Source organism: Orbicella franksi, chromosome 4, assembly GCF_964199315.1.
Source record: "Orbicella franksi chromosome 4, jaOrbFran1.1, whole genome shotgun sequence".
Lineage (NCBI taxonomy): Eukaryota > Metazoa > Cnidaria > Anthozoa > Scleractinia > Merulinidae > Orbicella > Orbicella franksi.
This window is the reverse complement of record NC_138148.1, coordinates 31,621,296-31,638,243: the sequence shown is the minus strand read 5'-3', so window position 1 is coordinate 31,638,243 and position 16,948 is coordinate 31,621,296. Positions and strand designations below refer to the sequence as shown.

The window sequence follows — 16,948 nt, the reverse complement described above, 5'->3', positions numbered from 1 at the left end:
ATATAAACTACAAAAGTGTGTCTGGGAATTGTTGATTTCGAAATACTTTTTCTTCGAGAGCGATTTTTGTACGATCACTCCACATTTTTTAAATCCTATTTCGAAAATGTTCTGTAACTTTTTACTGCAATTGAATATGCCAAAACGCAGACACGGTTTTTAAGCGCTTTGGACCCTGAAACCGAGGAAAAAATTAAATTGGCGAAAAACAAAATTCGCTTTGACTTGTAGCTTTCGAAAGGTGATTCGGGCGCTCGCATTTAGTGGTCGTGAAAAATTCGACAATTCATTTTCTTTCAAAATTGTTGGTATAGTTTGATAGCCAGCTCCATAAGCTTTAATTTGATATGGGGGTTTAGGTATCTACAGCTTAAACTGCACGCGCTACATCGCTTGCGCACGAGACACCCCTGAAGGTATACTGTAACCTTAATCGAGCTTTGAACAACCCGGCCCAGTAGATTAGAGATGACAAAACAAACTGCGCTATCCACGCCACTGGATAGTGCTTTATCCGGTGAATAACATTATCCAGCCATTATATTGAACAATTAAGACCTGCTGCTGAGGAACTCAAGCTGCTCATCTCAGATCCCCTCCACACTACGCCCGAAAAAATTTAAAAACGCAGATTTATTTCTACAGTCAGGCCTACCATCCACACTAATCTGTCACGAAAACGGAGCTTTTCGAAAACGCTCTTGAAACCGGAGGAATCTGAAAACGTCAGCTTTTCGTTTTCGTGTGGACGGGAAACATTTTGAAAACGAAGCGTTTCGAAATGTCATTTCCTTGATCGAAATCCAAAGTGCACAAATCCAAAATGACCAATGATTGTTGCGTTTTCATATTCCTCCGGCTTAGTGTGGACGAGGCCTTATTAATCTTTAGCTTCTCGCAACACGGAATAATATAATCGGCCTATATATCAGAACAGGCTAAATTTGTAAAACCCCTTATCTGGTTTAATAAATTCTATTTGCCATTGGCTAAGTTAGTTAATCTATCGTTTTCAGGTCTTGAACTTTTGCGTCTGTTATTGCAGTTTGTGCCTTACACGAGTGAATTTTGTTCGTACCTCATTTTAATGATATAAGCCGCTGATTTTTGTTTTCGAAGAATGATTATTTCAACTTCAATTTTGGCTGTTTGTTTTTTGACAGAGTTTTGGTTGCTGTTCAAGGCCGTCGTCTTTCACAGCCGTGGTTTTCTTCGGACATGCATGAAACAGACATTACTATGGAATTACCGACATCCTTAGCAGAAATCGTTGATGCAACTCATTCTCTTCAATTAACCCGGAGCTAACACATTCATTGCAGTGATTGATAGCCGCATGAAGCACATGGTGGATCGTAGTATATGTGGCGTGTCTCGTGACACGAGACGTGCTTTAGCAAAGATTATCAAATGACTCTAGCCACTACTGTAACTGAAGGACAATTGTGAATGAATGAAACATGTGTCATAACACCATAAAAAGACATTGAAGTTCCGCCATCATTCTTTCTCAGAATCGATAGTTCGTAAACAACGAGTTTCTCGGGAAAAAAAAAATTGGGGCGTTCTAATAGCCCGCGCATTACACGTGGGTACACGCGAGACCGAGAAGAGGTTCGCGAAGACAGTCCCCGGGGGGTTACTCCCAGAAAAGTTGGATGGGGGTGTGCGTTCCACTTCCCAAAACCCTTACCCTATTTATGACCTGGCCAAAAATTTGATACCCTATTCAGTTTATGACCGCTACTGCCGGCACAGTTGCCCTAAAATTGAGTTATGAAGGGCTTTTGTTGACGGTCTTATTGATAATAATGAAAAAGTAGCTTCTTCCAAGAAACATACCCAATTCAAGACTAAAGTGCTAAAACCATACCCTATTTAAGACCAAACTCGATACCCTATTTATGACCAAAACGGCTGAAAAACCCTAGCCTTTGGGCCGCACAGAAGGGAGTGCCCCCCCTCCCCCCGGGAGACAGCCGTGACGATCGCAATACTGAACTAAGGTTAAAACGGGGTTAACGGTTAAACAAGCCGAGAAGAGAGAAGAAGGCCATTTGAAATGATGAGAAATCTTTGATCCCACAAGGAGGAGACATTCAACGACCGAATTTTGTAGCACCTAAATAATGGTGGTATGTTTATTGAAGACTGAAGACTAGCTAAAGACTGATGCCGAAAAAGGTATAAAAGTTTGATATTATCGGAAACCCGTGGATTTCTGACATTATTTTACAATAAACTGATTATATTTCAAACATCGATTCTGAGAACAAAGTTACAGTGAATCTACAAAAACTGTGAAAAAAGCCTCAATCAGCATATCCACGTCCGGTAAGCCTTTCGTTATGTCAAATATTTAAAATCTACTCGCTCCTCTTGATTTAACATTTAAAACTGACAATCGAAATAAAATGCGGGCATTAAGTTCTAGTTGGCTGCAGCTATTACTGCATATGTACAACAGTTTTGTCTACTCATGTCTTTTGATATTGATATGTCGAAACATCGACCCCGTTCCAAATGTCTGAATCCACACACATCTTCTCTTTGGCGGTATGTCTTGAATTTCTAGATGACCCAAAGTGGAAAAATAAAAATAAAAAAATGTTAAAAAAGATGTTAACTTGAAGGAATATTCAATACCATCATAGACGGTGGTTTGTAATTTGAATAATTTGTGCCCCTAGGTGGAATTTTTTTGCACGCATGTAAACATTAGCTAGTCGAGTTTGTTTTTTCTTGCTTGCAAATCGTGACCAACACAATAAATATTGGTTAGCTAACGCAGAGGTTCGAATCCCGATGAAGCCCTGAAATATACATATTTTTTTGAGCTTTATTTCCAATTGCTTATTAAATTGTGAACACAACTGCGATGGTCACGTCTTCTTTACACAATTTTAGCTATGCTAGAACATTTTTAAAATCTGACTTTTTTGATAGTTGCGTTACTTCCGGTAGTTTTGATGACTTGTTGATCTTACGTAAAAACTATATACAACGTTTTTCTCATACAAACTTTTAAAATTAATTACAAAAAAAAAGAGGCGCAAGGCATTTCGGTAGAGTTACTTAACCTGAACCAAACAGAATTAGCTCTCTTACTTTCTCAATAAAGTTATTCGTCGTTTTCCTGCGGACGCGGTCGATTTCCAAACCTTGGAGGTCTGGGATCCGCTCTCGGCTGCACAGGTATCATCACAAGCGCCAAATGCACGAGTCTTGATAGCATAATCACCACAACGAGGGAGATGATTACGCAAAATGTAACGATGGACACCACCACCATGAGGAGGGCGAGCGAAATTACGCTGATAAACTCGACAGTCATTCTTGGCAATTTGTCGTCCTTCTTGATTGTGATCTGACTCGGTCAAGATATAGCAAGTGATGTCTCCGATTGATTCTGCGTGAAATCCTGGAATTTCTTTGGTTGTAATTTAGAAAATTCTTTTGAAATCGTCCTGAATTTCAACCCTTTGAACTGCACTCATCACCAACAGTTTAAAGTGGTGTGGAAGTTTGAACTTTCCACATTATTTAGAGGCCTCAGTCGGATTCAGGGAAAGTCCCTTTGGATTGACGATGTCTGTGATTGGTTGGTGCTGACGGATGTCATCATGGCACGAGCCGTTGCAAGCCGTTGCTGTCATAGTAGAAGACTTTTTTACTATCCATGACGTTGCACAGGCGGTGTTGGACACGGTTCGCGTGACAGTATTCGACCAATCATATGCAGTCTCAGCCGGAGCAATGACGGAGACATTTTTCGTTGCGAATGGAGAGTAGGTTGTCGTTTCTCGACCGATTTCTGCCCTCATCATGAGAATCAAACTAACCTTTTCTAGAAGCTGCTAGTGTAATATCTAGCCCAGTTATTTGCCAAGCCTCAAGTGCAGGTAAGCAATTTTTGCATCAGAACTAGTCAATGGAAATCATGCTATGTTGAAAACGTTTGTTTACCACACGCACTTGACATAGATATTCTTTTGGTCGTTTGAACAATGAAGTCAGCGAAGCGTCACTTTAGCTGAAATCAGCGAAGCGTCACTTTAGCTAACAAAAGACTTCTTTTGTTTCTCGTGCAACAAAAGATCTCCAAAAGATGCCGCAGGAAAACGGAGGTTTTTTTTGCATACGTTATTTCTCGAAAACGAAGAGCAAACCAGCGAAAAAAAATGCAGGGTGATGTTTTTCTATTAAATTGAAAACCACATGCAAAAATTCAGGCACTTTTGAGGAAAAAAAAACACACACACACAAAATCGTCACTTAGCATGGTTTTGCACTCACCCCTTCAATTATAAAATTGCTTATGCAAACCATTCCAAAAGCGGTCCTTCAATTATCTAAAACTTGGCGTTCAAAGTAATTGAAAAGTCCTTGAATTTCAACCTTTGGCATTTGTAGGAACCTACTCCTATATGGTAATGTATTATTTTGATTGTTTTCTAGTACCATAACAACATTCATTACACTCAGCAGACAAAAACAAACACAAGTAGAATTATTCATAACAAGCAATAACGAAATTGCGTGACAACAGTGATAATCGCAATATGGCAGTCCCCTAAAGATAACTCCAGATGTGCAATATTGAAAGCCCGAGTTCACGCAGCCATGCGTCTTGTTGTCAATAAATTGAATACCACCTTCATTATTTGAGTCACTCTCTCCTCTATTAGGATTGAAGCACTCCTTCCTCCCTTGCAACCAAGGGAAAAGAGAAAAAAACATTTTTTTTTACTAAGACAGTAATTATTGTGTCTAGTTTTTTTGTTTCATCCTGACCACTCTGAGGTAACTGGCTGTTAATTGTTTAGCCCTAAGGGGCATACATTTTGTTCTCCTTGATAGTGCTTCTACAAATGGGTCGTAATAGAGGTTTTGCATGGCAGCTGTGTTGCATGTCAGGAACAATGAAAATGTTTTGCTTATTCAGAAAGAACATTTTTTTTCCCATAGGAAAAGATGCCATTGTTTCTGCCGTGCTAAACCTTTAATGCTTGACTTTCTCTACATGTGACTTATGATTAGCCATTTATTTAATTGTTATACATACATTGTTTTTTGTCCCAATGAATAGGCGATTTGCATGATGGCGTCATTTGACTACAACTACCAGAATCCTTCACTTTCTCTGTTTCTTATGTTAATTAGGGCAATTGTTATTTAAACCCCACTGGGAATTCAAAATTTAAATGATAAATAAAAAACGAAAGGAATTCTGGTAGTTGTAGTCAAATGACGACACCATGCAATCTGCTACTCTTAAGAACAACAATGTAGAGTTTGAGACTTCAAACTTCATATCAGCCTGGGGTTAGTTTCTATCCCTAGGTTAGTAATCCCAGCTCTGTTTCACTTATTATTGTCATTATTAAACAAGCAAGTAGTATTTTTAAAGACTATTTGCTGGGCATAAATTATCGATATTGCATATAAGTCAACGAAGCACATGAATAATTTGATGTACCAAGTGCAGTGGAGCCGGTACTGCCAAAAGAACGTCATCAAATCTCTTTCTCGGTTTGAGGATAATGCCCAGAGGAACTTTTTATTCTACCCACCTGCCCGCCCTATAGCTTATAAACCACACTGTGACTCTTGTTGTAGCACCGAATTTTTTATCCCCACGACTTAATGAAATACGATAATTATTGCAGTACATAATAGGATACTAAATTTAGAACTGTCAAAACATTTTCCAAGAATAAACAAACGCTAAACTGAAGTATTACGGAATGGACCACTGTTATTTCTGGTGTTATTATTTCTTGAGTGTGTAGCAAGGCTTGTTGTGGACTTAACAAAAATCTCCCCTCGGCCAACACCGCGCCAACAGACTGACAAACCGGAAGTTATGGCAAACGAAATTCGCCTGGGGCACTGGGTACTAGCGCGTACCCGAAAGTTCGCGAAATTTCTGGTGACTTCTAGCTACTTCTGGATCTCTATGTTTCCAGCAGTTTCGAAAGATCTTGAGTGAATTAATGCAAAGTATAAATACGAGTCACCAGCAATGACCAAGCAGTTTGATTCGAAGTATTTTAATGTAAAGGCAATCACGGTTGTTCACCAGCAAAAGAAGAAATCACAGACATGGACGAAAGAGAAGTGAAATGCGACAACTGTCAGAGACACGTTCCTTCCGAAAATTACCAGATGCATGTCGTTCACTGCAAACGAAATATTCAGATATGCTCTTTGTGTGGAGAAACAGTGTTGAGGAGCGAAGAGAAGGAGCACTTCAAGGAAAACCACGCAGAAATAAACTGCATTCAATGTGGACAGAAAACTACGAGAAGCGAGGAAGGGAATCACCTAGCAAACGAATGCGGTAAGAGACCGATTCCATGCCAGTACTGTGAAATAACCCTGCCGAGAGAAAAAATGCCAGAACATCAGGAATTCTGTGGATCAAGGACGGAATGGTATCACAATTGCAGTCGATACATTTTGATCAGAGATCTTCCTAATCACGAGAAATCTTGCGATGGAGGCGCTAGTCAGAAGTGTGCTATCTTGCCTTGTGAATTCTGCGGATCTTTAATCCCGCATGAAAACATTGATGTTCATCAACGCCAGTGTTTAGAGGAAAGCCAGGGCTCTCAAATACCTCTTCTTGTAGAGGGTGACGATGACTTTTTCCAAGAGATCGCAGCGACAAGAGGAAGAAGCAGTGACGATCACGAAAGACGTGGTCATATTTATTCAAACTCCGTCTCGCATGACAGCAACGAAGCTCCCAGCGAAGCTCAAGCAGAACGAAACAGTATTGTTGCTCTGCCGTGTGAAATCTGTGGCGAACTGTGCCCTTCAGATAGATTAATGAAACACCAAGAGGAATGCAGCCAAGAAAGCGAAAACACTGTGGACCCCACACGCTCCCGGAGAGAAGAGAACATCTACGGCAGCAATCTACCCCACTTCCGGTTTGCGAGCGCTCAGAGAAGAGACAACCTGGAATATTCGTTCGATGATTTTTCTTTCAGGGGATTTCCGTATTATATTCTAGCGAACGTTTTTCGCGACCTCGAAGACAGAGGAAGGCCATTTGAAATGATGAGAAATCTTTGATCCCACAAGGAGGAGACATTCAACGACCGAATTTTGTAGCACCTAAATATTACTGGTATGTTTATTGAAGACTTAAGACTACCTAAAACTGATGTCGAAAAAGGTATAAACGTTTGATATTATCGGAAACCCTTGGATTTCTGACATTATTTTACAATAAACTGATAATATTTTAGACATCAATTTTGAGTACTAAGTTACAGTGAACCTACAAAAACTGTGAAAAAAGCCTAAATCAGCATATCCAAGCCTTTTGTTATATCAAATATTTGGAATCTACTCGCTCCTCTTCATTAAGATTTAAAGCTGACAATCGAAATAAAATGCGGGCATTAAGTTCTAGTTGGCTGCGGCTATTACTATTACATATGTACAACAGTTTTGTTTACTCATGTCTTTTGATATCGATATATCGAAACATCGACCCCGTTCCAAATGTCTGAATCCGCACACATCTTCTCATTGGCGGTATGTCTTGAATTTCTAGATGACCCAAAGCGGAAAATAAAAAAATAATAAATAAATAAAAATAAAAAATAGATGTTAACATGAAGGAATATTTAATACAACACAGACGGTGGTTTGTAGTTTGAATAATTCGTGCACCTAGGTGTAATTTTTATGTACGCATGTAAACATTAGCTAGTCGAGTTTGTTTTTTCTTGCTTTCTAATAGTGACCAATACAATATTGGTTAGCTAACGCAGAGGTTCGAATCCCGATGAAGCCCTGAAATATAATATATTTTTGAGCTTTATTTCCAATTGCTTATTAAATTGTGAACACAATTGCGATGGTCAATCTTCTTTTCACGATTTTAGCTTTGCTACAACATTTTTAAAATCTGACTTTTTTGATGGTTGCGTTACTTCCGGTAGTTTTGATCACTTGTTGATCTTACCCAAAAACTATATACGTTTTTCTCGTACAAACTTTTAAAATTAATGAGAAAAAAAAAAAAGAGGCGTAAGGCATTTCGGCAGAGTTACTTAAACTGAACCAAATAAAATGAGCTCTCTTACTTTCTCAATAAAGTTATTCGTCGTGTTCCTGCGGACGCGGTCGATTTCCAAACCTTGGAGCTCTGTGATCCGCTCTCGGCTGTACAGGTATCATTACAGCCACTAAATGCACGAGTCTTGACAGCATAATCAGCACAACGAGGGAGATATTGATTACGCAAAATGTAACGATGGACACCACCATGAGGAGGGCGAGCGAAATTACGCTGACAAACTCGATAGTCATTCTTGGCAATTTGTCGTCCTTCTTGATTGTAATCTGACTCAGTCAAGATATAGTAAATGAAGTCTCTGATTGATTCTGCGTGAAATCCCGGAATTTCTTTGGTTGTAACTTAGAAAATTCTTTTGAAATCGTCCTGAATTTCAACCCCTTGAACCGCACTCATCGCCAAGTGTTGGTGTTGTTGTAGCTCGAACCTGTTGAAAACTGGGACCGAGCTTGTCACGTGACTTACACGATTTGATCCCCCTCGAACACTGAACTGAAAGGGAACGAATGTAAAAACTAATGCGAAGTCGTTGTTCTTGAATTGTATTCTGGAGTTTTTTTTTGTCTTTGAATAGAGTCTTTATCTACGAAAGTGTCGTTTGAATACGTTTTCTACATTTGGTGCCGAGACCCGGGAATTGAAACTGGGATTCTAGCGTTGTGAAGAACGTCTCAAAGGAAGCTGTTGTGAAGTCAAGGCTGCACTAGCTGAAAGCACGTGGGCGACTAATTATGCCGCCGAAATTGAGGAATTTGAAAAAATTTCGCGATGGTCACCGAAAGTTCGTCCAGAAAACTATCGAACAAGCCAAAGGGCTAATCTCTGAAGGCAATTCCATCGAAGTGAAAAGGCTGAAATTTCTTCGAACTGCCCTTGAAACAAAAATGTCGGAGCTTCAATCGCTCGACCGCGAAATTGTGGAGCTGGTGGACGACGTAAAAACCATCGATACCGAAGTCTCTGAGAGCTGTGAGATAATGAGTTCCATTCAGGAGTGTATTGTTGAGTTAGAATCTGTTTTGGAAGCTCAAGAAATGCAGGGTAAGAGTCAGGAATTCCCTTCTGTGGCCCAACTTCCTCCTTCCGAAAGCGCGGGAACTTCTCAAGATCACGTTTCGAAGGCAAAGTTGCCGAAGCTCGAGCTTAAGAAGTTTCACGGAAATCCCATACACTGGTATCCCTTTTGGGAATCTTTCGAGTCTGCGGTTCATAAGAACCCAAATTTGTCTTCAGTGGATAAATTCAATTATTTGCAGTCACTTCTTACTGGCACCGCGCGTAGTACGATCGCTGGTCTGGCCCTGACGAGTGCAAACTACGAAAAGGCAGTTGGACTGCTTAAACAAAGATTCGGAAATCGACAGATAGTGATCTCCAGCCACATGGAAGTGCTCACTAAACTCCCCAAGGTGGAATCGATAAGCGAAGTAAAGAAACTCTGAAGCTTGTACGACACAGTGGAATCTCATGTTCGTGGATTGGAAAGTATGGAAATCTCATCTGAAATGTATGGTTGCTTCTTGACACCAATCGTTATGCAGAAATTACCGGAGGAATTTCGGATCGCTATCACACGAAATTTGGAATCGGAGACATGGAATCTGAAAGATATTTTGGGTGAATTTCACAAGGAACTGCAACTGAGAGAACAATGTCTTGTCAATAACAAGGATTCCAGGCCTTCACATCAGAGAGGTGAGTCGCCATTTTCTACATCAGCTTTGTACACTGACAGTTCTGAGAATAAACAGTCTCCTCGTGTTTGGTGCTCATTCTGTAATCAAAATCATCAGAGCTCTAAATGTAATGTTGTCACAAGTATTGAATCTAGAAGGGAAGTTCTTAAAAGGAAGGGCAAGTGTTTTCTCTGTCTCAAGCAAGGACATTTGGCACGTAACTGTCAAGCACCTATGAAGTGTCTTAAATGTCAAGGTGCCCATCATGTAGCAATTTGTGGTAACCCTGATCCAACCCTGGGTGGGCAAGATCGAGAACATGTGGCCAGTGTCTCTACTAGTATGTATGTGGATCAGTCTAGAGGGTCGGTGTTGTTGCAAACCGCAACCGCTGAAGTTGTGCGTCCGGATAATGACAGTTTTCCACTAAGTGTTCGTCTGGTGTTTGACTCATGCAGTCAGCGATCATACATGACTAAGGACCTTAAAGACAAACTGGGGTTATCAGTAATTGGTAGAGAGTCACTTCTAATCAAAACCTTTGGTGAGTCTGACGCCAGGCTACGAACATGTGAAATTGTTCAAGTGGGTATCAAAACCAGATGCGATGCAATTGTGTACATTCAAGCCTATGTGGTGCCAGTCATATGTGGCCCTCTGACCCAACAACCCACAGAGCTTGCTCAGTCTAGCTACGAACATCTGCATGACCTCAGTTTAGCCGACAGGTGTGGCGGCAGAGATTTGCCCATCAGCATTCTCATTGGTGCTGATTATTATTGGTCATTGGTCGAAGGTACTATTGTGAGAGGTGCACCGTGGGAACCTGTTGCTCTTGCTACAAAGCTAGGATATGTCCTCTCCGGACCCACTATGATTGTGTCTAACCGTGACAATGGTAACACTGTGAATCTTACTGCGACGCATGTACTGAAAGTGGAAGCAAGTGTCGTCGGTCAAGATGAACTTGCCTCTGAACTTGGAAAATTCTGGGACTATGAGTCACTTGGCATTCGAGATAAAGGTTCGTCTCTGTATGACAAATTTGTTAGCGAAGTTGAATTCACTGAAGGAAGATATCAAGTACAGCTACCTTTCAAAGAGGACCATGAGCTGCTTCCAGATAATTTTGCTTTGTGCAAATCAAGGTTGGTCTCACTACTGAAACGTCTGAAATTAAAGCCCGAGATGTTAAAGCACTATGATGATGTCATCCAAGATCAGCAACAACAAGGAATTGTGGAACCTGTGGATCAAGGTGTCAACAATGGTGTGGGAAAAGTACATTACATTCCTCATCATGAAGTGATTCGCGTGGACAAGGACACCACAAAACTTCGTATTGTTTATGATGCCAGTGCACGATCAGGAAAGAACACATCAAGTCTCAATGACTGTTTGTATGCTGGTCCACCACTATCTCCCCTCATCTATGACATTCTCCTGAGGTTCCGGGCTCACAAGACAGCCCTCATAGGAGACATTGAGAAAGCTTTTCTAAATGTTTCAGTTCACCCCAAAGATCGTGACTATCTTCGTTTCCTGTGGGTTGATGATGTCACAAGCAGCCACCCGAACCTACAAGTTTATCGATTTGCAAGAGCTGCATTTGGCGTCTCCGCAAGTCCGTTCCTATTGAATGCAACAATTCGTCATCACTTGACTTCTGCTGACATCCCCAAAGAATTTGCTGAGAGAGTTCTGAAAAGTCTGTATGTGGATGACTTTGTTGGTGGAGATGATTCTGACAATTCTGTTTTCGAGATGTATGAGAATCTGAAGTCATCCTTCAAGAGCGGAGGCTTCAATATGAGAAAATGGGTCTCCAACTCTGAAGCCCTTCAGGAAAGAATTGAACAATCTGAAAGCCAGTCTTCTCAAGTTACAAGCAAGTCTGTCAAGGAGCACCCTGTTCAAGAGGAAGATCAAACCTTCTCGAGTTCCCTGTTTGAGACGTCAAAGAACCCCAGCACAGTAAAACTGAAAGTACTGGGAGTTGGATGGGACAGACGAAATGATTTGTTACTCTTGGATCTGGCCTCTCCACTAGAAACTAGCAATACTTGTCCAGTTACGAAGAGAGCAATTCTTGGTACAACAAGCAAGTTGTATGATCCCCTGGGACTAATTAGTCCAGTCATCATTCTACTGAAGATCATCTTTCAATCTATTTGCAAGACAAGAGTGGGTTGGGATGACCCCGTGGATTCATTCATCCATGAACAGTGGTTAAAGCTTGTTCAAGATGCTAAGAAGGTGGGGGTGGTGGAAGTGAGGAGACACTACCACCTTGGCTTGTCATCAGGAGATTTACAAAGCATTCAACTCCATGGTTTTGCGGATGCAAGTGAGAAAGCCTATGGAGCAGTTGTGTATTTACGCCTTGAAACAACTACTGGAACTGTCTTCACCCAGCTTTTATCGTCAAAAACCAGAGTTGCTCCGATAAATGGAGAAACCATACCTCGACTGGAGTTACTAGGTGCTCTTGTTCTGGCCCGACTGGTCAATACTGTGTTGACAGCATTTGACGGAACATTGGAAGTTGATGCTGTGTTCTTCTGGTCAGATTCGCAAATTGTTCTGTGGTGGATTTGGGGTGTAAACAGAGAATTCAAGCAATTCATTCAAAACAGAGTGGTTGAGATCCGTCGACTTACAAAGCCAACTCAGTGGAATTATTGCCCCACAGAATCCAATCCAGCTGACATCTGCTCACGTGGTACGATGACCTCGAAACTGATCACCAACCAATTGTGGTGGAGTGGTCCTGAGTTCCTTAGAAAGGAAAAGCAGTGGTGGCCAAGTCTTGCAATGAACTCTGCTGAAGTCACAAGTGACGATTCAGATCCTTGCCTAGAACTGAAGAAGGAAAGCTGTAACAGCCACACAAAGCAGCATGATGGTACAGTTCTTGTAAACATTGCCTCTGGAGAGGTGACGTCAGAAAAGTCACTAAATCTTGATTGCATCATTCCCTTGGAAAGGTTCAGTAGTCTTCAAAGACTTGTGCGAGTCACTGCATATGTTGTGCGATTTGTTTCTAATCTCAAGCAAAGTAAAATGAAGAAGAGGTTAGTGGATGGAGTAATAAGGCATGAAGAGGTGGATTGTGCAAGAGAGCTTTGGATCAAGGAGGTTCAGAAATCTGTGTACAACAACAAGAACTTTGACCAGGTCAAGATCTCATTATCACTGTTTACAGATGACGAGGGAATTCTGAGGTGTGGTGGTCGTCTTAAAAATGCCCCGATTCCGTATGATGCTCGTTTTCCAATATTCCTTCCAAGATGTTCACGACTAACTTACCTAGTGATAAATGATTGTCATCTCAAGGTTCTTCACAATGGTGTGAGGGACACTCTCACAGAGCTAAGGTCAAGATTCTGGGTAACAAAAGGAAGGCAGACTGTGAAAACTGCGATAGGAAAATGTTCTGTTTGTAAGAAGTTAGAGGGCAGAAGCTATGCAGTTCCTCCTCCCCCACCTCTTCCTGAATTTCGATTGAGCGATGACTTTGCTTTTACTCGAGTAGGAGTGGACTTCGCTGGGCCCATGTATGTCAAGGATGTATTCTCAAAGAATGGAGATTTGAACAAGGTCTATATAGCTTTGTTCACGTGCGCTGCAACCCGAGCTGTTCATCTGGAACTTGTCCCAAATCTGAGTGCGGAAAGTTTTATCAGAGCCCTTACTCGCTTTAAAGGGAGACGAGGAATTCCTGTCTTGATTGTCAGTGACAATGGGAAAACATTTAAGGATTCAAGAGTGCAGGCATATTGTCAGTGCGACGGTACACAGTGGAGGTTCAATGTCGAAGCGGCCCCTTGGTGGGGTGGTTTCTTTGAACGTCTAGTAAAATCAGTCAAGTTGAGTTTGAAGAAGGTCATACGAAATGCCCGGTTAAACTATGACGAGCTGTCTACTGTCCTTGTAGAAGTGGAAGCAGCCTTGAATTCACGACCCTTGACATATGTCTTCGATGAAATGGAGGAACCATTAACACCTTCACACCTGATTGTGGGCCGCAGAATTTTGTCAGTACCATCAAAGAACTCATCGAACGAAGTTGATCAAACTGAGGGAACACTTACAAGAAGAGCCAAATTCTTACAGCGAACACTGGATCATTTTTGGAACCGATGGAAGTCTGAGTATCTCACACAACTTAGAGAGTACCATCGTTACTCAAAGAGAGCAAATTCTGTCCGTAAAGTGCAAGTGGGAGATATTGTGTGTCTACATGAGAACAAAACCCCGAGACAGCAGTGGCGGCTTGGGAAGATCGAACGATTACTTCCTGGTCGAGATGGTCATGTTCGAAGTGCAGTGGTGAGAGTCAAGTCTGGTAATTCGCCAACCGCGGAATGGAGACGCCCATTGCAGAGGCTCTATCCCCTGGAAGTGAGGTTGGATAATGGAACTGCCAACCCTGTGCCCCGAGTGGCAAATGTTCCTGTTACAGTAGTGAGGGACGAGGATGTCCCAGTTGTCGTCGTGAATTCTGACTAAGATAGATGTATTGAGTTCATTCTGTTATATAGAGTTTATGCTCGTAAGATTGTTTCAACTTTAAATGAACTTTGAACTTTGATTGATGACGTCAATCAACGCAGGGGAGTGTGTTGAAAACTGGGACCGAGCTTGTCACGTGACTTACACGATTTGATCCCCCTCGAACACTGAACTGAAAGGGAACGAATGTAAAAACTAATGCGAAGTCGTTGTTCTTGAATTGTATTCTGGAGTTTTTTTTTGTCTTTGAATAGAGTCTTTATCTACGAAAGTGTCGTTTGAATACGTTTTCTACAGAACCCTCCACGCTATTTATAGGCCTCAGTGTATAATTGAGGTATGGGTCAAAGCGCGGTTGGCGTAATTACCAATGTGCATGATATATCCGCAAGACACGCAAGAGCTCTTGTAAGTTAGCAATGCAAATTAGCAACATTCCGCCGACATTTTTCCTCGACTTTCTTTCGTTGTCGGAGGAGGATACTCTTTTATGAACGATGCCTGAAGACGAATTGTGTTTTTTCAATTATGTGTATTTTTCTCGGCGCAAATTAGCGAGAATTGCGCACTATTTCGAAATCACGGTTCCACGCTATCATTGGGATAGCTTCAGGAGTCATTTCCGGATGACTTGATCGACATTTGAATTACAATGTGTACTTGCTCAATTGTTATCGCCAAGTGAGCATATCCCAAAAAGAAAAGCATTTGGCAGACGGCCCATTGAAGCAACAAAACAGATAGGTGTGATTGTATGGGCCTTGGCGAACCAAGAGACCTGCCGTCAAATATCTGATCGTTTCGACATTACATTACAAGTGTGTCGCGGTGCATTGGAAGGGTTGTAAGAGCTCTTGTGGATGTTCGCACAGACCTTATTCAGTGGCCGAGAGGTAACATTGTAATATTGGATTTTATGCTATGAAAAAGCCATAGATGATCTAAAATGTGCTTCATATACATCCATGTTTTGCATAACAATCGCTACCGCTTCTTTTTGAGGGCGTACGGTTGTTCTGTTTTCAACTATGACAAAAGCATGCTCATACACAGCGGCGACAAACTCTGGCTTTGCACTGGAGGCAGTCGACGCAGTCCTTAATTCCAAAGCAACCAGCACCAAAAGCAAGACCTGATGGGTTTGCATCTTTAATATCCTATATGTACAGTTGAAAAGTTATTTAAGTGCAGTGATGTATGTGAGAAATTAATAATAGTGGTAAATACAACTATCTGAATTATTGACTGATTGATTGAATTATCGATCGATTGATTGACTGATTGATCAGGTGGGATATGCGCCCCTTTTAGGTAACACCCCACAGGGCGAGTAGATGGTCAGTTTTCATGGGAAGTAAACAATATCATTTATTTGTCTTCTGAATTAAGAAAAAAAGATCCCCAGTTTGCTTCGAATATTCTCCAAATCTCAAATTTCTAGTTCGTTCAAGTTACTCACTGTACAGGCAAATGCCAAAAGTAATGCGATTTGGAAAATAAATCAGTGCAAAGAGAATAGTATAAATTACACAAGCCGGAAAACAAAGGTTTATGTGTCATCATGGTTTCTGCAGTAGTCACACTTTCTTTCACAAGAACCTATTAAACCGAAGGAACGCGAAACATTTGCGCGAATGTGAAACATCCATAAAAATTACGGCTTCTATAGAAGACCCAGTCACCCTCCGCGATTTTCGATGCCATCGAAATCACGGATATTGCATGGTGAAGCAAAATCTTATTGAATTTACTGTTAAGTTGTGTCTCTGAAAGTATGTTTAATTATCTGTAGTAGTTTCACCGTGATTTCCTTCGTTTTAGAATGCTCGTAATAAAATATAATAGCCAAACTTTCGCATGTAAACGAAAACAAAGGTGTGGCTGACTAAGAAGAAACGAATTGAAGAGGTAGCGATTGTTTCAGTTGTACAGGCGATCAACATCTGCATCAGTGTAATGTACTACGATACATTTTGTAAATCTTCAGGACTTACCTTTTCTTAAAGTAAACTGTTGGAATTCCTGTGACGTCTGCGATCGTTGGACCTTGGTTTAAATTCAAGCAGTTCAGGATTTCTAACAAGTTTGCTGAAGGAGGAACCTCGCCAGATGCACAGCCCTAACGAATCGCAATGCCGACGCATGATCAGACGGCTGTTTTCTTTTGAATAGACGCTGAAGGTCAGTTGTCGGATCATATTTCATTATTCATCTGAAGATCATATAAGTAGCCAAAACAAGGTTGAAGTGCGCCACTTATGGTGAGCTACTAATCTAGACCTTTCGATGAACGATTGTGTCACGATTGTGGCGACAGAAAACGCCGCCGCAATAGAACACATCGATTCAGGGTATCTTCTATTTTATCAGATTGAATGATGACTAGAACATCTACAGCAGCAATCTACCCCACTTTCGGTTTTCAAGCGCTCAGAGAAATTCGCCAAATAGAGATAATCTGGAAGTTTCGTTTGAAGATTTTACCATTCAGGAATCTCCGTATTATATTCTAGCGAACGTTTTTCGCGACCTCGGAGAGAGAAGATGGCCATTTGAAATGGTGAGAAATGTTTGGTCTCATAATTGACTAAACAAACAATATTGTTTAATATTGGGATGCAAGTAATAGTTCCTAAAGATGTAAATTTAATCCTTAATA

At 41.1% G+C, this 16,948-nt stretch overlaps 2 protein-coding genes across 2 annotated transcripts in view; both read left to right on the top strand.

Annotated features, from left to right (window-relative positions):
* The window catches only part of LOC145483989 (uncharacterized), a 301,335-nt gene that overhangs the window by 124,156 nt on the left and 160,231 nt on the right, over positions 1–16,948 (top strand). The gene's annotated exons all lie outside the window — the stretch shown is intronic.
* On the top strand, positions 5,727–8,494 carry LOC145483988 (XIAP-associated factor 1-like). Its single transcript, XM_081462579.1, has one exon. The coding sequence runs from the start codon at positions 6,106–6,108 to the stop codon at positions 7,081–7,083; it is 978 nt and encodes a 325-aa protein (XP_081318705.1). The 5' UTR covers positions 5,727–6,105; the 3' UTR covers positions 7,084–8,494.